Genomic DNA, 23,759 nt, shown 5'->3' with positions numbered 1-23,759 from the left:
CCTGCTCTTGGTGTGAGCAAGAAGCGTCTTGGCTGCCCTCCGTGTGAGAGACGGAGCTGCTTGTCAGTCTGCGTGGGAGAACTGGAGGTCAGAAGTGAGACCAAACCAGGAAGATCCATTCTGAAACGTCGGTTCTTGAAAGAGAGAACCTCTATGATTGTAAAAATCCCCTTGATTTAGAAATGCCTGCCTATGTAAACCGCCTTGAATAAAGTCAGAGGAGTAATCCGATGACCAGAAAGGTGGCATATAAATACCTAGTTATTATTACTACAGAAAGCTGTGGGGGCTATAGGCGGCCCTGCTCAGACCTTTGCTTTGTCCCTCTTTGAACTGCGTGTCTCTGCCTGGCTTCCTTCCTCCTGATCCTCCGAGCATATAGCCCTCTCTCCATGACATTGGACCAGCTGATTATGAATTTCACTACGCCAGGGTTTTGATGCCCCAGCCTGTGGGCTCTGGCCTCTGCCTCCTTAAGGCGTGACCTTCTGCAGGGCTCCCCGCACCCCTGGGAGGCTGCAGGAGGCTCAGGTAAGTGTACCCAAGCCCCTGCAGCCCCCTGAGCGGCACAATCCTGGGGATCGCGCCGCTACCTTCCCCTAGCTCCTGTGGCCTCCCCCCACCTCCACAAGGCCTTACAGTGGTTTTCAAACTTCCGGAAACTTGAAAGTGCTGGAAAGTTGAATAGGATTTGGCCCTGTGTCACCAACTTCATCCCAACTAAGTTCTGATGCTAGTGCAATTCAAAACCAACATACCGCCATCCATGCATGACCCATCCATGAGGCAAGGTGTTGTGAGTTGCATCAGTGGTGGATTGCAGGTGTGTGCATGTGAGAGGGTGGTGGATTTGAGGTGCCCTTCTTCACCATGTGTGCTGCTGTTGCAGCTGCCATCTCCCTCTAGCCTGCTGAGGATGCAATCCCCACTGAACCGCTTCCCTCCTGCTAAAGGTGAGCAGAAGGTGGATCATCTGCCTCCTCACTTTGCTCTGGTGTGGTTTCTTCAAATGCAGAAGTGTGGGACTTCCAGCTTGATTTATAGAGACTGTGTGAATGAAGGAGCTTCTTTAGTCATGCTGTCTTTTAAAATCAAACCAGAAGTCCTGCATTTCTGTGGTTGCACTGCCTCTGCCTCTAACACCTGTGTAATTCCAGCTGGCATGATGTGCCCCAACTTGGGCAGAAATGTGGGTGGGTCATGAAAAGGGCAGGGAGGCACTGACATGTTCCATTCCCAATACCCCCTCCAGGAGTCAGACATGCCCCTGGGTTAACATGGTACTGATTCCTCTGGGTCTTCGTTCTTTAGCCTTGTTGCTTGCCTTTTGCCAGACATTTGAACGGGCCCTTTTAGCTCAACTTTTCACAGCCATTTGACCTGCAGCAAGCAACTAGCACAGTGGTTCTCACGCATTTAGCATGGGGACCCACTTTTTAGAATGAGAATCTGTCAGGACCTACTGGAATGATGTCATGACCAGAAGTGACATTATCAAGTAGGGAAATTTTTCACAATCCTAGGATGCAATCCTGCCCTGACTTACCCAGGAGTAAGTCCCATTTACTATCATTGTTAAAAGAATGTACATAGTAGCTTGTTAAAGGTACAGATCTGTAACATTTCCCCAAATGCAGTCACATAGCATGGTAGCATCAAGTCTAACAGATTAAAAATAAAATATTGAAATGAATGGGGACCCACCTGAAATGGGCTCATGACCCACCTAGTGGGTCCCAACCCCCAGTTTGAGAAACACTGAACTAGCTGGTACTAATGCTTAGCACTATGAGATTTTTGCAAAGCAAGTGACTGTTAAAGGCAGAAGAACAAACAGGTTGCTTTTTATGGTCAGTTGGCAACCATCCCATTGAGTTATCATGGGAGGGGTGGCTGGGCTCCTATGCCTTTAACAATTTTTTGACCTAAGGTAGCAAGTTCAGTTGTCCCCACGAGGATAAACTGCACTAAAGACACAGGAGACCCGCTAGCACCCCTCCTCCTTCCCTGGCTGATCAGCTTTTTATAGTCTCCTCCAACCCGTTGGATCATACTAGTCCACAAGATGGCGCTAGAACCACCGCCAAAGAACTACATGTCCCAGAATGCTTAGCGCGCCGTTCCTCGCCCTCCCCTATCTGTTGTCAGCGCTCGCGGGAGGTTGTTAGGCGCTTGCCACATTCAAACAGACCAATCATGGCCCGGAGAGGGGAGGCGGTGGGCGGACCTGTTTTAGCAGCAGCCAATTAGGTTTTGAGGTTGAGCAGCCAATGGGGAGGCAGAGCGGTAGATATGAAATGGCGGCGGAGACGTCTTTGAAGACACGGGAAGGTAGTAAGCGGGTGTCCAGGTAGGCGAGGCAGGGGGCGGCGGCAGTGGGCTTTGAGCCCAATTCTATGCCTGCCTACTCAGAAGTCCCATTATTGTCAATGGGGCTTACTCCCAGGTAGGTGTGGCTAGGACTGCAGCCTCAGCCCAGTCCTATGCATGTCTACTCAGAAGTAAGTCCCATTATAGTCAATGGGGCTTACTCCCAGGAAAGTGGATAGGATGGCAGCCTTTGTTAATAAACTGGTGGAGAAGTGCAAGGGAAGGCACGTTAGGGGGAGGTCTGCAGTCTCATGTGGGGCTATGAGAATGTTACTGGAGGCACTGCAGTGGGGTATGTAGGCAGGAACGGGTAGCTATAGAGCTGTGTTTCTCAGTGTTCTCCTCCACTGTACCACTTCACATGGTCCACCTATTGGAAGCACCACCAGAAGTAACTGGCAATGGCATCGTTTTCTCAGTTACTTCTGGGTTGGGAGGCCAGATGCCACGTGTCACGCGCCAGTAAGAGGCTTGGGGTGGGTGGCGGTGCCTTTTCACGCTTTGGAGTTCATCCACTGAGCCTCCTACTGCTTTTTGTTTTCATATTCCTGGTCTTGCTGCCAGGCAGCAGGTATCCAGGGGTCCTGTGAGTACCACCAGACACCACCTCAAGTACCACTGGCGGTACCCACACCACTGGTATAGAGTAGTGGAGAAACACTTCCTGCCCTCAGAGGATTGTGGCTTAGGGTGCCTGAGGGGAAACTGAGCAAAAGATGCAGTTTCCTTCCCTCCCTCACATGCTAACCCTCATATTGATCTGGGCTACCAGACCACTGTTATGGTGTCTCTGGGAGAGCATGTCCCTGGATCTAGCTGAATCCAGCAAGAAAGTAGTTCTGCCTTTCCTTGGCTCTCTGCAGGTAAAAGAGTTAGGGTGCAATCCTAACCCCTTAAATCAGTGCTTTCTAGCAATGGCATAGTGGTACCACTGGGTCATGTGCTGCATCCTGCAGTTGGGTGTTGCTCACGGAGGCCTCCTCAAAGTATGGGAATATTTGTTCCCTTACCTCAGAGCTGCATTGCCCTTATGTCAGTGTTGGAAAGTACTGACATAAGGGATTAGGATTGTGCCGTTAGTCTTGTTAATAATATTTATAGGTTGCATTTCAACAAAAAATAGTTTGTGAAGTGGTTTGCATAGCAAAATAAACCAATAAATGGTTCCATATTCCCAATGGGCTTACCATCTAAAAAGAGATGCTACTCAACCAATGTACTCTTGGAGCCCCTCCCCCTGGTGTTGCCTGCCTGTGACAAATGCTATGTGGCAAGCACATCTCCAAGATTGACACTCTAGAACAGTGGTACTCATACTACTGGTGGTAGTTAAGAGGGTGACCAGTGGTACATGTGGGTCCCCCAGGCCCCCACTGCCTGGCAGTGAGACCAGCAATGCAACACAACAAGCAGCGGTAGGAGGCTCGGCTCAGCAGGCAGAGCTCCAGCATGGGCTTTTAGCATGCTTGAGAAAGCCCTCCCATCTGTCCTCATACCAATATATGTTGCATTGTGTCTGGCCTCCCAATCTGGAAGTAACGGGTGATGACATCATTGCCAGGTAATTCCAATAGATGGAGTGTGTGAAATGGTACACCAGGGTTTGAATGTTGAGAAATGCTGCTCTAGAACGTTCCAGAGTGGCAATCATGAGGAGTTCTCCTTCACATTCAGTGTTGGTTGTGACAGGCAGAAGCTCTGTGCCTGCAGTGGGTGGCCTGCGCTTTATGAGTGTGTTAGCAGAGTGTGGCTAATGAGATAAGATCAGGGAGACCGTCCATGCATTCCTCTTGCTTGGGAAAGTCTGGAGAAGGCAACAGTGCCTTCTGAGTGTGGTGGCCAGAACCATACACAGTATTCAAAGTGTGACTAGCCCTAGATCTGCATAAGGGCAATACGATACTAGCAATCTTTATCTGGTTCTGTTCTTAATGACCCCTAACATAGAATTAACTTTCAGTTGCCATGTGCTTAGTTCATGATTTTGTTGAGAAATCTACCACAACTAAAATCTATCCTGTCTATGTGAAAGTAAGTTTATTGTGTCAATGTACATCACGTTCTTTCACACTTTCACTTTCACACTGTCACACTGTCACAAAGGCGACAGGGGTGACTGCAACAACTACCGTGGCATCTCTCTCCTTAGCGTTGTAGGAAAGTTGTTTGCCCGAGTTGCACTAAAGAGGCTCCAGGTACTTGCAGAGAGCGTTTATCCAGAATCACAGTGCGGATTCCGAGCCAACAGGTCCACCACTGATATGGTATTCTCCCTTAGACAACTGCAGGAGAAATGCAGGGAACAAGGACAGCCACTCTTTATAGCCTTCATAGATCTCACGAAGGCTTTCGACCTGGTCAGCAGGGATGGCCTCTTCAAGATTCTCCCCAAGATTGGATGTCCACCCAGGTTCCTCAGCATCATCAGATCCTTCCACAAGGACATGAAGGGCACTGTTGTCTTTGATGGCTCCACATCAGACCCCTTTGACATCCGAAGCGGCGTGAAGCAGGGCTGTGTTCTTGCACCAACCTTGTTTGGGATCTTCTTCGCTGTCCTGCTGAAGCAGGCCTTTGGAACTACAACAGAAGGCATCTATCTCCGGACCAGATCAGATGGAAAGCTCTTCAACCTCTCCAGACTGAGAGCAAAGTCCAAAGTCCAGCTGAAATGTCTGCGTGACTTCCTCTTTGCCGATGATGCAGCTATCACTACCCACTCTGCCAAAGATCTCCAGCAGCTCATGGATCGTTTTAGCAAGGCCTGCCAAGATTTTGGACTGACAATCAGCCTGAAGAAAACACAGGTCATGGTTCAGGATGTGGACTCACCTCCCTGCATTACAATCTCTGCACATGAACTGGAGGTTGTCCATGACTTTGTGTACCTTGGCTCAACGATCTCCGACACTTTTTCTCTCGATACCGAGCTAAACAAACGCATCGGTAAAGCAGCTACCACGTTTTCCAGACTCACAAAGAGAGTCTGGTCCAACAAGAAGCTGACGGAACATACCAAGATCCAGGTCTACAGAGCTTGCGTCCTGAGTACACTTCTGTACTGCAGCGAGTCATGGACTCTTCACTCACAACAGGAGAGGAAACTGAATGCTTTCCACATGCGCTGCCTCCGACGTATTCTCGGCATCACCTGGCAGGACAAAGTTCCAAACAACACAGTCCTGGAATGTGCTGGAATCCCTAGCATGTATGCACTACTGAAACAGAGACGCCTGCGTTGGCTCGGTCATGTCGTGAGAATGGATGATGGCCGGATCCCAAAGGATCTCCTCTATGGAGAACTCGTGCAAGGAAAGCGCCCTACAGGTAGACCACAGCTGCGATACAAGGACATCTGCAAGAGGGATCTGAAGGCCTTAGGAGTGGACCTCAACAAGTGGGAAACCCTGGCCTCTGAGTGGCCCGCTTGGAGGCAGGCTGTGCAACGTGGCCTTTCCCAGTTTGAAGAGACACTTGGCCAACAGTCTGAGGCTAAGAGGCAAAGAAGGAAGGCCCATAGCCAGGGAAACAGACCAGGGACAGACTGCACTTGCTCCCAGTGTGGAAGGGATTGTCACTCCCGAATCGGCCTTTTCAGCCACACTAGACGCTGTTCCAGAACCACCTTTCAGAGCACGATACCATAGTCTTTCGAGACTGAAGGTTGCCAACTACATCACTTTACATTTTGAACCTTATCTACATTATCTTGATCCTTCACCCAGTTTGGAGCAATCCTCTTTGACTCCTTCATAGGTCACCTGGGTTTTTATTATCCTGAAACTCCTTTAGGGAAGGAGGCCATTTCACCGCTAAACTCCAGATCATTTGCAAATAAGTGAAATAGTAACCCCCATTTGTGAGAACTGACAATTTATAGTAGTCTGCTCAAACTTAAACAGACCTTTACTGGCATATAATACAGATACAACGTCAGCAAATACAGACCTATGATAATTAATACAAAGAGATACATGACAACCAAATAAATCAGGGATATTTACCCCATAAAGATATACTGTCAGATGTTATTTCTCTATTACTACCATTTGATGTCAATAAACCACCACCCTCTCAGTTTCAATGCTGGAAACATCAATAAATACCATATTTTAACAATAACAGGATATTTCTTCTTATTTGCCAAAATTGGGATCAAATATTTGGCTCGAATATCATCGTATATAGGGCATTGCAATAGCATATGTTGAAGAATTTCAGTGTAGCCCTATTACAGGAGCAGCATCTAGTGGAATAAGACCTCCCCCTAAATCTACCAAACAGGACTTCTTATGATAAAACATTAAATCTAGCAAGTGAAAAAACACAGTGTTCCTTAGAACTAGTTAGAAATGAGAAATATGCAGCCATTTTTCCTTGTTTTTCCACCACCATCAGATTTATGGGGGAGCAAACCTGATTTTCCATAAGCATAGATTTTGACTTTCTATATCTAAAAATCTATTTGAGGGAGTAAGCACAAGAAATCTAGATCTATACCCATGGCTCTGATCTTATGTTCCACAGTAGTCAGCCACTTTGAGATGCTGCTTTCTAGGAGCATTTGATGGAGTAGGCTCTGAGGTTAGATATTAGTAGGCTCTGAGGTTAGATAGAGGCTCTCAGATATTATTATCTGAACAATAATGTATTTGGAACCAATAACTATCCTAAGCCATGCTCTTGTTTCAATTAACTTTTGTCCAGTTTCCAGACAGATTGCAGTGTATTTCAGTTTTACAGATTACAATATTTCAGTGAAGGGTGTCCACACCTAGTAATTTGTCAATAAATCCTTGAATGTAATGTAATATCTTGTCATATCATGGAATTTGGTTCTCCAGATTCCCTCCTGGAAAAAAGATGGCTCAGGTACTAATATCTGGACTATATATTCCATAGTGAAGGCAAAGAATGCTTTCAGCATCTTTGTAATCTCCATATCCTCTTTTAGCAAACCTTACGCATCATTTTGTCAAATAATCCAGCCAACTCTCTTGCTGTATTTAAAATAAACCTTTATGCTGATCTGAATGTTTTTAGCAATATGTTTCCCCAAGTTGTCTTTGCCTTATTAACACACACTTGGGGTTGTTGTTTTTTTGGCAGAGTTTCTGCACCTTTCCCCCTACCTCCTTAATTAAAATAGAACCCTGCTTGTTGGAGATTGCCAGAGGCGACAATAGGAACATTTTATTGTTCAAAGAATCAATAAGAGCATCTGCCTATCATCAGTAAGTGACTTTGTGTTTCCTGGTTTACCTGATCAGAACTTGCACAATAGAGTTACTTAACTATAAAGGGCAGTGCAAGAAGTTTTAGGGCACAGTCCTATCCAATTTTTTATCCAATAAGGGCACTGCAACTCCAAGATAAGGGAACAAACATTGCCTAATCTTACCTTGAGGAGGCTTCTGTGATTGCCCCCCAACTGCAGGATGCAGGACATGCCCACTGGCACAGATATACCAGTGCTGGAAATTGGTTAAGAATGCACCTAACCATAGTCTTTTACTGTGCTCCTCCCCTGGAATTGATGTGGGTGTTCTTCATTATATTTAGCAGCTAGTATCAAGTCTGGTTGAATAGGATATGGATCTGTGCTGGTTCTAGGACTAGCATAAAGTTTCTAGAAGCCAACCAGTTTTAGGCCTCAGTTCACTGCATGGCTGGGAAATACATATTTCAAATTCCTGTGTTGTCAGGTTTGTGGATTTTTCCAGACAAGGATAAGTTTAAAAGACAATTCTTAGAAAATCTCTTGGAAAACACCTAAACTTTGTTGCAATCAACTTCACCTTGTCTAGGTTTTTTTTTTTTAGACCAGCTTCCCCTCTTTACTAAGGCACTAGATCAATATCCCTGATGATTTCATTCCTTTCTCGTTTGCCCCACTCCTCCATGATGTTAGCCTTGCTCACTTGATCTCATCAACATTAACAAAACTCAGCCAAACCATTTTCTACAAAAGAAATTGCAACTTGCCATTTTCCATTCCTGCCTCACTCCCACCTATACACAGCAACACTGAAGACTAATGCACTGAACATGAGGAAGTATTGAGACACCATGATAAATACAAAGAGAATCCCAACGGAAAAGTAAACAGCCACCCACTCCTGCTCTTTTCTGGTATTGAACAGGGGATGTGGGCTGTTCATATTTTCTCTCTCTTTAATATGGGTGCAACAGAGTGCTTTTTCTATTGTGTATGACTGGGCTGTATGAAAAGGGTTGTGATTGCATTTCCATTTCATTTGCAATCATAATAAGCAGGCATCTTTTTATGCACGGGAGTGTGTTTCTGATAAAGTGACCTTTTGAAATTATGAAGTGCAGTGAAGTGTAACATAGAACAAAGGTTTTGGGGACATTCCCAGCTGTGAGATCTCTAATAATAAAAGAGGGATGTGATTGTCTTTTCAAGGCCAGATGATAATGGAGCGCAAACCAACTGGGCTGTTGGTTACAACGCTACCCAAATGCACAGTGTTAAAGTAAGGGGGAAGTCTGTACTATGAAAATCTTGCAGATAGAGGTGTTTGAAAATGTTATTTATTTTACTCAGAAGTAAGCTTATTGTTTTCAGTAAGACTTAGGCTGTAATCCTATTTTATTCACTGGAAATGAACACCTCTACCATAGCCTAACATTTGAAGAGAAAGACAAGCTATGGAGGAAGGGATAGCGAGCATTACAATTTTGTATACGAAATGTACATAGTTGCAGTTGGGAAGTAAAAATCAGGAAGTGACCCTTTAAGGACAACTTTGTATAAGCTTGAAGTGGGTTTGAAGACAATGATATGGGAGTGAAGTCTAACAAAGAAGAATGGAGAACCTAGTTGAAGAAGTTGGGTTAAGTTTGAAATTTGCAAGCTTCAAAGTCCAGCTGTGAAAGATGAAACTAGCCAGGTGGGATGGGCAAAGTCATAAGATAATTTAAGGATAAGATCAAGAATTTTGTATTAGATGTGGAAGGTAAGCCACTACTGTACAGGAAAAGTAAAGAAAGGTTTGGAACAGTGTTATGGGCAATACACATGGCAATAAGGCAGGGAAATCAAGATGATGAACAGGCACTGTGTTCAGGAGCCTGTGCATGAAGGGGGTGGGGAGATGTTTCTTAGATTAGGAATTACATATTTTTGAAATGAGCATGAAATGCACTGAAGGTGTGTGAGTGGTAAAATGGCTTACTACTTGGCTTACTACAAGGCTGAAGTATAAAGTCTAATCCTTTTTACAGTATATAGGAAAGGCTCATAATCTCAGAGGAAATAGTGTAGCCACTGAAAAAGTGTATTGCTGACACTGTCATTACTAAGTAAGAGAAGAGTAAGGGTAAGAGTAAGGGTAGAGAAGGTTGTAGTTTTTTGGGGGGACACGATATAGACAGGAGTAGAAAAATGGGACTTTTTCACTTATGTGAAAGCTGTGAGCTGTGAGCTGGTGAAGAGAGGCTGGGAAGTGAATGGCATCAGTGTTGTTGTCATTGGCAGCTTGAAGATACTGGTAAGAACTTGTGCAAGAAAGGAGAGAGGAAGAGGAACTCATCAGACAGGCAAAAATTGGTGGCTATGGAAGTTGGTGTCTTAGTGAACAGTAATGCTCCTAAGCAATAAGAACATACCAGAGAAGAAATCTAGCATAAACTCAGTTTTATGGACAAATGGTGAAATGAGAAAAAGAAAAATGTAGAATAGAATTGCATGGGTTAAATGTGGGGGAGATGATTACTTACCTATATGGAAAATGTACCAGCAAGAGGCCAATAGTATCTGTGTAGCACAGCTGGGGCCTGCTTCCAAATGCAATGGCTGTACAATTGTGGGAGTTTCAATAGACAAAAGAAGTAGTAGATTTTACCTATATTTTTCAACTATTGAGAAATATGTTAAGATTGATCTCTCCATTCATTACTGTAGTCTGATGCAAGGTGGTGTGCCTAACCTTCCAGCTGTACATCCCTGCCCCACAGAAGGTGACATGACTTCCTTGATTCCAATTCTGCTTTGGCTCTACACAAAGGTTGCTGTGCTTATGCCAAAAGAGCCAATGAATGAGTCTTTGTGTTGTTTAGTGTCCATGGAATTTGCATAGGCTGTGCTGGAGCTGGCAGATTTTTTTCTGAAAACAACAGACCAGTTCTTCTTGCTGGGTCTCTGCTTCCTGATGCCTCGCCAGAAGCTTTCTGCACTTGTGTAAGATATCTCATTTTCTGTTTGTTCAGGCTATAGGTGCTGTTGGGTTTCTTGGAAGTTGAGAACTGAAAGCTCTCAAATAGGCAAGGTGCTTCCTTCCCCTTTGAGAATTGCTTGGAAGATGCTTGGCTTTTAGTTCCATGGGCTTTCCTTTAGAGTCTGGCTTACTGCTTGGGTGGATTAGAGGAAGAACAGAGTTGTGAATAATTAGCATAGCTAGAGTATGGGGCAAATAATTTCATTGGCCCAAAACACTAATAGCTGTATAGCCCGCTTTAGAAATCTATGTTGGATCCAGTTAGGTTAGAGCGGGTTTTGGACAAAGCAGTGTAGCTGGCCCTGGCTGGCATGTGTGTTGAAGCAGCATTGTATAAATGTGAGGTCAGGCAGCAGTCATTTCCAGCTGCTTGCATTGAACTGCTCCATCTTGTTCTCAGCTTGTTAAGCACATCCAATTGTAAAGAAGACTACCAAGCAGCACTTGAATCTGATGGCACTTGGCAGCCTGTTCACTGAAATAACTTGGATGACAGCTTTCTATTCTGCGCATTATGTGTGTTCTGCATAAAAGAGAGGCTCACAGCAAATTCTACCTGATAGTTCACCATCATACTGCCCACCCCCCCAAAAAAATCATAAGGATAGGCTGCAATCTTGTTAACACTTTCCTGTAAGTCCTGTTGAATGCAATGAAATTTACTTCTGAGTAGACATGCATAGGATTGTGCTGTTAGTGTTTCTTAGATGTGATTTTTGTATAACTTGGTGAGTCTCAATCTTTGGTCAGTTGTAGAATCTGCTGTGTAATTTGGCAGGAGAATGTATATAGCATCAAAATGCCATAAACCTAAGGGATTACAACTTCCTTTAATTGGTAAACTGTATTCTGCAATGTCTAGATGTGAGACTGCAGGGCTTAAACTAGTTGCAAAATGTTATTTAGTGCAGCCTGCAAGTTAAACTTGAGCTCCATCTGGCTTGATCGTTAGATGGATGCTCTTGTAGCTCCTGCATACAAGGGTACTGACATCATTTCTTGAAGGTATGGCTTCCAAAGTAATATTTCTGTCTTCCCTAGCGATGCCATCTGCAGTTTTGTTATCTGCAATGAATCTTCCCTTCAGCGGCAGCAAATCATCTTTAATCCTGACTTCTTTGTGGAGAAGCTGCGACACGAGAAGCCTGATGTGTTCACAGAGCTCATCGTCAGTAATGTCACCCGGCTGATAGACCTGCCTGGAGCAGAACTAGCCCAGCTGATGGGAGAGGAGGAACCCCAGTTGCCTGGTGGGACTGGGACGGCCTCTGGATTCTTCCGTTCCTTGATGTCTCTAAAACGTAAAGGTAGGCCTGGCTTTTTGCCTAATAAGTGTAAATATTTTCATTTTTTAATGTCAATTCCTTTTCAATAACTTTTCAGTGTCTAACAGATTCAGATTCTGTTAGATATGCCATATAAATCCTCAATGCCTCAAAAGATGTTCATGGTCCTTAAATGTTTCTGGTTTAGTAAAGTGCCAATGAGCACATTATTGTCTCAACTCAAGACCAGATAATCAGCATTCAGCATACAGCAAGCTTGTAGTTGACATGTCTTGTTGAATATTCTTGTTGCAAAGTAGGGGGACTGGTTGGTAATGTCTTTGAAGAGGAGTAGTACAAAAAATATTCAAGAGTGAGTGAAATGAAATGGGACTAATGAAGGGACTAATAGAGTGAGAGAGAGGCAATAAAAACAGTTATCGAATTTAGCTGACTTAGAAAGACTTCAGTTCTTTGATTATCCCAAAACCTTAGGGATGTCAACCTTTAATCGTTATAGCCTCTTACAGACCTCGTCTGTCAGAGCGTAATTTGCTAATTTGTTATGGCACTCTTGTGTCAAATGGAGTCTGTCTTTTCTAGCTGACTCTTGACAGCTTCAAGGTGCCTGGCAGTTGCCTTCTTGAAGAACCATAACACAGCATTTGCATTCAAGTTTTTAAATATCCTGCACTTACAGGACCTCTCATCCAAGGAACAGATAAAGTCTGCAGCTACTTTAGCTTCAGCAGTGCTCTAGGCCAGCCATTTTCAATGGGAGCCATATGAGCCATATGACTACCTGGGGAGTCCTGGCATATTTGAAGGGACCACAGATTGAAAGCCACTGTTATGTTTACCTGTGCATGTTGTACCCTTGTTTGACAGGTGGGCCCTGGGACCTGAGAAGAGTTCCTAAGGGCGGTAGGAAAAAAAGGTTCCTACATGGCTGCTCTAGACCAGCATTTCTCAATGTTTGTCCCCTACTATACCATTTCACATGGCCCACCTATTGGAAATACCATCGGAAGTAACTGGTGAAGATACCATCACTAGTTACTTCTGCATTGGGAGGTCAGGTGCAACACAACAAACACTGGTAAGAAGCTCAGGGCAGACAAGAGGGCTTTTTCGAGCTTGTACAAAGCGCACACTGGTGCTCTGCCAGCCAAGCCTCCTGCTGCTGCTTGTTGCATTGCATTGCTGGTCTCGCTGCCAGTGGTGGGGCCTGATGGTACTGCATATACCACTGGACACTACCTCAAGTACCACTGGTGGTACAAGTACCACTAGTTGAGAAATGCTGTTCTAGGCCATTTACTGGTCTCCCATAATACACTGCTTAACAAAATAAGTAGAAATATGAACTTTTATATGAACAGAGCACGCAGTGACACATTAGCAAAACACCAAGCCCAGGTTATTTGACTGTTTGTTAGCAACAGGATTGAGTAAATGAAATCTATCAGCTTGCTAAACCAATTTCTACTACTTTGCTTAGGTAAAATTGCTCTTCTGCACCAGCAAATTTTCCCAAATATTAGACTGTGTTCTAATTGCTGAAATTTTGGCCAAATGGGACAGTATTTTCCCAATAGCTGTCCTCTGTTCTGACAGTAGCTGTTATGGATGCAAACTCTGCTATTCTTCCCAGCAATATAGGGTAAGAAGATGATCTTCATGCAGCTAAAATCTTTCTGAGTAGCCACTCCAACCTTTTTGGCTCTGACAAAGTATTGGGGGTTGAAAGCTGACCTGAAGCATTCATGTGGCACTTCTCTAAACATAGTGCGCCCTCAGCTAAAACTGAGAAATATATTTTGGGACTGTGCAATAGAACAGGGTGGTCTATAGAGTCTACTCTGAACTTTCAAGTACTGAGATAATACCTATGAATACCAAATGCCCAGCACCAGTCAGCAAAGGTCATCGCATTTTATGCCCTGTGTGTAAGTGCCTAGATATAATTGATTGGCCACTGTTAAAATGCTGAACAAGATTGTCTGATCTAGCAAAATATTTTGATATCTTGCATATATTATTGTTTAATGTATTTCTGTGGGCTTGGTTTGTGACAGATTAAGATTAAGATATTCTTAAATCATTCTTATGAATTATTATTAGCTACCTTGAGGCAAGTTGTAATATGGTGGGAATAGCCTTGCCAAAGTTATACAAAACACAAGAGTTTTTTTTAAACCTGAAACTTGAGCTGGTGAGAGGAACATAGGACATCTGCATAGGCCTGAGGTTCTGATTTCTCAGCATTGTGTGGAAACACCTTAACACAATTCTGGGCCTCACAGCAGTTGTAATAGTAGATGTAATAGCAGTTGGTCATATTTTCCTCTTTTTATCTCCAGAGAAAGGGGTGGTGTTTGGAGCACCACTGACAGAAGAGGGCATTGCTCAAATATCTCAACTGATTGAGTATCTGCATAAGAGTAAGTAGTGCTTGGCTGCCTTTCTGATTTTTTGGGTAATGCTGCAGACTGGTCCAGGGCATGAATATGGCTTGTAAAATTCTCATAGCTACTGAGTTTGGGAACCCCTTCCAAGAAGTGTACAGTGTTTCTGTATTTACACATCCTCTCTCTTTCTCTCCATACCAACACCAAACATTCTAGTGGTTTCTGGCTTTGGAGGAGGAATTTCAAAAATACTGCAAGAAGAAGAGGAGGAATATAAGATTCGGAAGCATAACTATTGCATCTAACATACTCTTGGTTCCCTCTCTATCTTATTTTCCCTTCATGATGCAGATCTGCGGGTGGAAGGCTTGTTCCGAGTGCCGGGAAACAGCACAAGGCAGCAGACCTTGAAAGAAGCCTTGAACAGTGGCACTGAGATTGACTTGGATTCAGGAGAATTTCACTCTAATGATGTGGCCACCCTGCTGAAGATGTTCCTGGGGGAACTACCAGAGCCGCTGCTGACCCATAAACACTTCCATGCTCACCTCAAAATTTCAGGTGAGCCTGAACAGGGATAGAAACTGTAATTGACCTATGGCAGTGTTATTCAAACTGTGCGGCGTGGCTCTTTAGGGAGGCGCTAGGAACTCAAAGGGAAGGCACGGGATGTCCTCTCGCAGCGATAGTCACACCCCTGGGCAGAATACGAGCCCGTCTTCTGCCTGTCGTCTGCGCTTAAGCAGAAGAAACGGGAGTTGCTCAGCTGCGAGAGTGGCTGCTGCCGCCCTGCCTTCTTCTCCCTCCAGTCCGAGGCTGCCACCTTCTGTGTTCGCTGCATGTTGTTTCCAAAGCTCTTCAACTCCAACCCGCATCTGGCAAGTACCGAGCATGCTCAGCTTGCAGTCCTTAACCCTCGCTGATCCTTGTCTGATTGGTTCCTAGTTCCCAGCCTGGGATCGCTTCTCATCAAAGTGAAATCTCTCTTTTCAACCCCATCCCACTCCCCCCTTTCGATCTCCAGACCTTCCCACTTTCCTCCCCCTCCCCAAATAAAACACTTCCTATTTTTCCAGTCATCAGGACTCTCAAAGTTGCTTCCATGCAGTTGGCAAAGGGGGAGGGGAGAGACAAGCACACACTTTACTTGGCAGGAGTAGAAAAAGGGTACTATTTTTAAAGTGATTTATTAATCTTGTTGTTTGACTGAAGAGGAAAGGCTGTATTTTTAAAGTGATGAATCTTGCTATTTGAAGGGAATACTTATCAGCCATTGATGAAGTGATTGCCAGCCCAATCCTATCCACACTTTCCTGGGAGTAAGCCCCATTGACTCTAATGGGACTTACTTCTGAGTAGACATGCATAGGCTTGAGCTGTGCATCTCCTAGTATAGGAGACAAATCAGCTTCCTAAGCAAACTCTTATCAGCTCTGAGATATTTTCATGATCTATTTTTGTTTTCCACACTAGCTGCTGGAAAAATTTAATTTCATTAAATTAATAAAGGGTTCAATCCTATCCAAGGAGAATGGGAGAAATGGCTAGTTGGATTGGGGTCCACAGGGGTGTGTGTGTGTGTAATGTTGCTCAGACTGGTTGTTCACAAAGTTCATTTGATAAAACAATTCTATTGGTATGCTTACAAAGTTTAAAAAAATGAGTCCTCCTAGACCAGACAAAATCTACCTACTCCAGCATCCTGTCTCCAACTGTGATCAGCAGCTGATCATTTATAAAGCATGTATATTACTGTGTATTAATAATATATTTTTAAGATTTGCATTTAATTAATGATATGATTAATATAATTAATATTAATACAGTTAATATATATTTAATATTATATTATAATAATATAATATTATATTTAATATCGTTAATATTTCTGGCCACTTCCTGTTTAATAATGTCACTTCCAGCCCTCAGGAACATGATGGGGAGTCATGTCCAACAGCCACGGGGGTCAAGGGAGCCACTGGCTGGAAATGTTTGAGTACCACTGACCTATGGTATGCTGGGTCAATAACATAGCATTTTACTGTTCACTAGTAAGCCTTTTGGGTTGATGGGAGAATAGACTTGCTCCTCTTGCACATGTCATTTTAGTAGTGCTGAAGCATAAGGCTTTGGGATTTCTAATTGTCTTGGAGAAGAAGAGATAGTAGAGAAAGAAAAAGGTAATTCATTGGACTAGTTTGGGTTTCCTAGTTCCTGACACCTGTGTGACTGGAATGTCCTATAGCCTGCTGTAGGTTACAAATATGGTTTGAACACTTTGATTATAGACTTGATGCAGTTTGATGACAAAGGCAACAAGACCAATATTCCAGATAAAGAGCGGCAGATTGAAGCACTTCAGCTGCTGTTCCTGATCCTGCCATCCCCAAATCGAAATCTGCTGAAGTTACTCCTGGACCTGCTCTACCAAACTGCCAAGAAGCAGGACAAGAACAAGATGTCAGCTCATAATCTTGCTCTCATGTTTGCACCTCACATTTTGTGGCCTCGAAATGTAAGCAGGCTCCTTTTTCCATCTCGGTCTGATTTTTTTTTTTTTTTTGGTAATCTTGGCTTCTGTGTTCTGACCCCCAGAAAGAGTAAGCCATTTTTACTCATGATCCTATCTGATATCTTCTAACTAACCTACCTTGGTGCTCCCTACTGTTACTAGGTGACTGCCAGTGACCTGCAGGAGAACATTGCCAAACTGAATAATGGAATGGCTTTCATGATCAAGCATTCACAAAAGCTCTTCAAGGTAGGTATTTGAGGGAGGGGTTAGTCTCCAGTTCTCAATCCAGCCGTTCCCCAAATATCTCATGTTATTTGTTTGCTGGGGGGAAGTGTACTACTTATGTGTAGGAAAGTGGTATCAGTCCTAACAAATATGTTCTGGTGCATGAACAATTGCAATGTGTGTTTTATGCACTGAGAAAGTAAGGGAAAGGGACAATATTTACAGAAGGAATCTAGAAGAGCTTACTGTTTTGTCCCAAATCCATAATCTTAAGGGGAAAGGATGGGGGGGATGGTTGAAAGGAAAAGAGAAGAGTTTAAAGCGCAATTATAGCTACCTTATTGAAGACAAGGGATGTGGTGGCACAGTGGGTTAAACTGCTGAGCCCACGAATCTGTTGACCACAAGGTTGGTAGTTCAAATCCACGTGACAGGGTGAGCTCCCATTGCTTGTTCCAGCTCCTGCCAATCTAGCAGTACAAAAGCATGTAAAAATGTAAGTAGATAGACACCACCTCCGTGCACTTAGGTGTCTAGCCACATGACCACAGAAACTGTCTACAGACAACACCGGCTCTTTGGCTTAGAAATGGAGATGAGCACCACCCCTAGAGTCAGACCCGACTAGGCTTAATGCCGGGGGGGCACCTTCACCTTTTCCTGAAGAAGGCTTGCCACATTTGATATATTATATTGAGGATTCCATACAGCAATTTGAAGATCCAAAAATGATGCAAGAATGGGTGTTTGTACCACATTTAAACCACACAACCACCTGGGTAGGGCTTCCAATACATTAGGGAGTCTGGGGGAATGCATACTTGTGGGTCAAGGCATGGGTAGCAGATGGACCCGAATCAACCTATCTGTTTTGTTCCTGGGATCATGCTTGCTTTGGTTATTATTTAAGGGTGTGTTCCTTTGGGTGGAGAATACTCATTATCTACACACTTTTCCTGATTGATCAATGTTTGCATTATTTGTCCCTGATAAAGCCAGTCGGGCAAACAGGATGGTTCCACAATAGTTAAAGTGTAGAAACTAGATACTCGACAGGAACAGTATTATATCAGTAGTTGCAGGCCCACTCTTCCACCAGAGAATGTGACTTGTGTCACCTGGCATTTAGTAGCAGGTGTCAAAATTTTTGAGTGCCTGACTAGAGCTTTAGAAACAGCAATGTCCATATTTACATATAGAGAAGAAAATAGCCCAGAAATGTATAGCTCAACATAAATATTGGGGGAATAATAAAAAATATGAAAAAATGCCACTAGTAATGGTTGTTGCCCAGCGTTAAGAGGACTTTATACTGATTCCTGTTCTTCTTGCCTTCTAAGGCTCCAGCATACATCAGAGAATATGCCAGACTGCATTATTTGAGCTCCAGAGCACATGCCTCAAAGGTAAGAGAAGTGCATAGGAGATGACGTTCAGCCTGGGCATCCTCAGGCCAAGAAAACTGAAACAAGTTTGTTAAGGAAAAAAAGAACTGCCCAGAAGGGATTCTGTTGGAGAAATTCATGGTCTGAGAGAGGGATGAGACAAAATTAGACAGGGATTTACCAGTAAGTCTGGTATGCATCCCTCCTATTAATGTGCCCTTTAGTTAGGCGAAAATCTCTAGAAAATGGGACAAGCTCTCACTGAACTGTCAAAAAGTTAGATCATCCTAGAGCATCTGAGTAGCTTTCAGTGTTTCTCAGAAGAAGAGCAAGAATTATGTCCTTGGTTGTAAGAAAAAGTTTCTGACCTGGTTCTAGATGTAAAGCTCACACTAGCAACCTCTAGGGCAGGGGTGTCAAACATAAGGCCCGGGCGCAGGATGTGGCCTGCAGAAACCTTTTATCCAACCCTCAGGTGCTCAGCTGCTGAGCAGTGCTGAGGAGTTACTGCTGAATTGAGCTCTCCCATATCTCAAAATATTATCAAGATTTGCATATTTTCTCTTCTACCATTGCAGCTAATGAATTCCTAAGTGAGAAAAAGTGCTTATTTTTGGTTATGACCTGTTTAATGACATCGCTTCCTGCCCAATGACATTACTTCTGGCCCTCAGCAGGCATCATGAATGTTATTCGGCCCTCTGTATGAAACGAGTTTGACACCCCTGCTCTAGGGTCTCTAAAAAGTTTGGGAACCACTACTAGATTAATCAGTGTAACAAAAAAGACAGGAAGCCTGTCATTGGGAGTGGGATGTTAAGAGCTTTTTGGGGGAAGGGTTGACTAAAACAACACAACCTTGATGTGCCTGAACATCTTGATTTTTTTCCCCAGGATGACCTGGATCTGCAAGTGCACCATGGTCTCAAAGACTCCCCTTTTCTGAAATTCAAGAAGCGGGGGCTGTTGGATCCCTCTGCTCACCAGGAAGAGACACAGCAACACACAGAGGAGGCCCTGAAAGAACTCTTTCGTCAAGTTCATAATATGCCAGATTCAGCCAAGAAAAAGAAGCTAATTCAACAGGTAGAAGATTGTCTTGGAGTTGACTGAAAGGAAGAAGCATGAATGGGGGCTTCTGCTTGGAGTGGGAATTGGGGTTTGGGTTTGCAGTGGATGGCTGGTTAGCCGTGCAACCCTGATGATGCTCTAAAGTGTGTGTGTTCTCCTAGTTTCACAAGCACCCTGAAGTTCTCACTCCTGGGACAAATACACCCACACCCCAGACCCAGAAACGTGCTCGCACTCGTTCTTTCAGTGGTCTAATCAAGGTAAGAATTATTCTGTATTAGCAGTGTCCACTTCTGTGATGAAGCTTCTCCAGAGGCCTCTCTGATATGCCTCTTGAATGCATTGTGTGCTGCCCAGATGCCCATACTCTCTGACTTGTATTGGTGAATATATATCAGAAGCAGTTCTTTAAGGCTACAGAGTGATGCTCCCCAGCAGTTGCCTCTTCTTTCTTGAGCAAAGCCTTGGGACTACTTAATTCTTCATTTAGTGAGCAGTGACAGTTGCAGTACATGGAATGAAATGGAGGATCAACATTTGCCCTGGAGTCTCCTACTGTTTCCAAGAGTGGTGGTTCTCTGTGGGTACTCGTAACAATTCAGAACATGAAGGTTCAAATGCAGAAAATTATAGGTGTTGGGAGAACTTTCATTCAGTTGTGATTTCCTCCCTCCTCCTGGTGCTGTGCTTAACTTTAGATCAGGGTCTCATGGGCATAAATGACTCATGGCATAAAGGCAGAAAAGTATTTTCCTGATTCTCTGGCACATACTGTACCTCTCAGCTACAGGAACTCATTGCAGTTGGGTGATGAATACAACTCTAGGGCGGTGACACCCATACAAAGTGAATACAACTCTAGGGAGGCCACGGCCATATGAGGTGTGATGCATCTATCTTAATACAGGAGAGTGACCCAAATGTGAGCACAAAGTCTTTGAAGAGTGGTAGGATGAATTGCACGTGCCAGATTGGTCATCAGGAAAGCATGTTCGCCCAGCCAAACGAAGGAGCTAAAATTAAATGATTGTGCAAATACAAAATGATAGCAAAGAACTGTTCACTCTTAGAAGTACATGCATATTCGGCAGGACTTTGGTGCTGTTTATTTTTTCCCTGCCAGCTTACTGAGGATGTAACTTCCATGATGAATCACCATTCTGTTACCTTTTTCTCCCATCCACAATTGCAATTTCAAATGGTACTGTATTTTCTTTTCCATAATTCAGCGCAAGGTGCTGGGGAGCCAAGTGTCCTTGGACAAAAAAGGGAAGGATGTTGTTTTGGAACCTGTGAGCGCTGGGGATACCAAGCATGGCAGCAAAGAGAATGTCAATGTGGTAAGGACTGCTGGAATAATGATCTCCTTGCATTATGCTAATAGTGCATTTCTTGACCTTTGACCTACATTTTATATCTCTGCATTGTTGTGGCTCTTGTATCCATCTGTTGTCCTTAACAGAAGGCTTAGCACCACTGCCAAAACCCTGGATGGTTCATTAGTGTAGCTTGCACCTCCATCCTATTTTAAGTGGATCTTACTTCCAAGAAACTGAATTTCACCCTAAGGGCCTGATCCTATCCATGGGATACAATGGTGGATTTTGCCACCTGCCAGTGTATCCCATGGGCTGCTGTGCAGCAGCTGCTCCACCATTTTGCAGAGAGCCACCACCAGAGTAAAGCCTAGAAGGCTGTGCATGGGCAACAGTGAACCACAAATTGTCCACTGAGCCAGGTAAGTGGGTGGATCAGAGTGGAGATTGGGCCAGGGCTGGAATGGATGTTGGTGGCAGTAATGTCAACCAGACCTCATACTCCTGTCTTGGGGCTTTGAACCTAAGAGACTTATGCCAGCAAAACAACTGGCATGGATTTGAGTAGGACCATGGGAGCCCTGGCAGTAGCAGAAGAGGTAAGTAAAAGTTTTCTTTACTTACCTGTCAACCTCATCCCCACCCAGCCCACAGGATGCAATGGTGGCTGCATCAGGGCTGCTGCACCCCACAGGCCAGCTGAGGATAGGATTTTGCTGCAAGTCTATTTGTCCTCTCTCATGCTTTGGGTCCTTTAATCCCTTCTTTTCATCCTGCAATAAAGAATCATGTCAGAGGGATTGAACTTGATGCATGTGTGTCTATTGACCTATGGTTAGTTTTGCATTTGGATGTTCTTTTTTCAGAATAAAGGTTCTGACACCTTAAATTTTGTCTAATGTGCAGTTTAGGCAGGCCAACTGCCAACAACTTGGCCCATCCTAGTTTTGGTTTGGCTTGGTTTGATTTTATCCATATTTGTTCCTGTCCCTTTACAGTAAACTTACCCAAAGTGATAGATAAAAAATACAATTGAAACAAAAAAGTGGATGACTTCAGAAGGCACTAAGCTTCAGAGGTTGTACTTGCTGGTGTCTCAGTTTGTATCTTGTCTAGTTTCAGAGGCCTGCTTCCTCTCCAACATTCAGTGTGATTCGAGGGAGGCTGAAATCCTCTGAACCCAGGAAAGAGGTATGTTAAATTTGTATGTGTATATAGTTGTGCATATACAGCAGCTGCCTGTAAGGTCCTGCTCTTCTCTGACAAAAAGCTTCTGGACCCACAAAACATACCTGAAAACCAAGTTTCTATAACTATGACTTGGTACTCCATGCTGTTTCCTAAAATACTGAGGAAGGTGTAGCTGATGGGTGGTTCAGTTTTGTTTCTCTGATCCAATGCACTTGTGCATAGCGTTCAAAGATTGTATGTTAACCTGACTGCTCTGGGTAGTTCTGGGCTAAGTAGCTTAGTGCTACTCTGTTAGTAGTGTCATGAATGAAAGGAAAAGATCTATAGAAATATCACAGCTAGAAGAGTGGAACTAAAGCGGTCCCTTGTCTGAATGGATTCAGACTAGCTAGTACAGACACTTGGAGAGGTGTGTTACCAAAACTGCTCTAGGATACTCAGTACCCACACGTGAACCCTGAAACAAGGGTATTAAAGGCCTTTAAGTATTGGCTGTGGTGCATCTTGCATTCCTTAATTTCCATTCTCTTCACATCATTTCCTCTAGGCACCATCTTTAATCAAGCATTGACTCCAATTTGGCCAAACTTTCATGACCCTTTGTACTAGAAGAAAGGCAAAAAGGGGCTATTTAGCAACACCAAATGTGTCTATGGCCTCCTGTTGCTACCCTGTGCTCCTGCAGTACAGTACAATTCTTCTCATACACTCTTCTCCTCCTGGCATAGGACTCCTATAAACGTACTTGGTTTCATGGAACTTCAGCACAGGAGTCTTCCATTTGAACGGCCACTCAATGATGTTTTTTGTGCAGCAAAGACTTGCAATCCTGTGGAAAACGTCTGTTACCCCAAACTGTGAGCAAAATGTTGATTCCGGGACTCCCTGATCCTTCTAACCGCACTTTGGAGCCTGGTCTACAACTGTATGTCTGTCAGACTTTCGTCCATTTGAAAAATGGTGGGGTGGGGGACCAACCACTATCTGACCTTCTCTCTGGAATGAAGACAAGCTGAATAGCGTCAACAATGTAACTTCTCTCTGTGGAAGCTATTTTAAAATCTACTCTATGGCTCTCAAACAAGCTAGCCTATACCTTACTGTTTCTTGGCTGCTGTTTGGGAAAGAGGGCCTTATTTGCCCATTTGGGGTTTTTTTGCAAGGCATTTAATGTGTGTCATTTCCTTACCTTGTGGTTTCCATTAGCATCCACAATGGAGCCAGGCTTTCAGTCCCTTCTGGCAGCTAGGTTTGTGTCAAATGCATGTTTTTGAATGAAAGTCTCTCTCCTGTGGTTGTTGATGGTATTGGAGGAGTAGCTGACTCTCACAGATTGCAGGATCTTCCCCAAACCTGTGACTTGGTTGCACTAGTCCCAGAGTCTTAAGAATAGCTATTTGAGTTACCCTAATATACCCAATTTAGGCTGACAGCAGCCATAGTCAGAAATAACCCTCTACAACCGATTCTTTAAAAACCAAAGAACAGAAAACCAGGCCTTAGTTACATTTGAAAATGTTCAGTGAATCAGCTACAAAGCAATTGCATCTTCCTTCTCTTAAAAGGCAGTTGTCATGGATTACACTGCCATATCCTTGTGCTACAATATGCAGCTCTCCCTCCTCTGTCAGTGCTGATTGCCAAGAAACAGTGTTGGCTGAAGTTCTGCCCGATGGAATCGGTCTTGCTGCCTCCTACCTGTCATGCTCCCATTGTGTGTGGCCCAGGCTCTGACGCACATTCCTCAGGCAGGACAAGGAGCTGACAGTT

General features: G+C 44.0%; 1 protein-coding gene across 1 annotated transcript; it reads left to right on the top strand.

Moving 5' to 3' along the window:
* The first annotated feature begins 2,270 nt into the window (after positions 1 to 2,270).
* ARHGAP19 (Rho GTPase activating protein 19) lies at positions 2,271 to 22,774 on the top strand. Its single transcript, XM_066621477.1, has 12 exons — positions 2,271 to 2,350; positions 11,652 to 11,917; positions 14,239 to 14,319; positions 14,638 to 14,847; positions 16,575 to 16,801; positions 16,961 to 17,047; positions 18,367 to 18,432; positions 19,306 to 19,497; positions 19,644 to 19,742; positions 20,712 to 20,822; positions 21,915 to 21,989; positions 22,718 to 22,774. Exons 1-12 carry the CDS (start codon positions 2,271 to 2,273, stop codon positions 22,772 to 22,774), a joined length of 1,551 nt encoding a protein of 516 aa, XP_066477574.1.
* The last annotated feature ends 985 nt before the right edge of the window (positions 22,775 to 23,759 follow it).

Source organism: Tiliqua scincoides, chromosome 3 (genome assembly GCF_035046505.1).
Source record: "Tiliqua scincoides isolate rTilSci1 chromosome 3, rTilSci1.hap2, whole genome shotgun sequence".
Classification (NCBI taxonomy): domain Eukaryota; kingdom Metazoa; phylum Chordata; class Lepidosauria; order Squamata; family Scincidae; genus Tiliqua; species Tiliqua scincoides.
The sequence above is the reverse complement of the archived record's forward strand: the minus strand, read 5'-3'. Positions and strand labels throughout refer to the sequence as shown.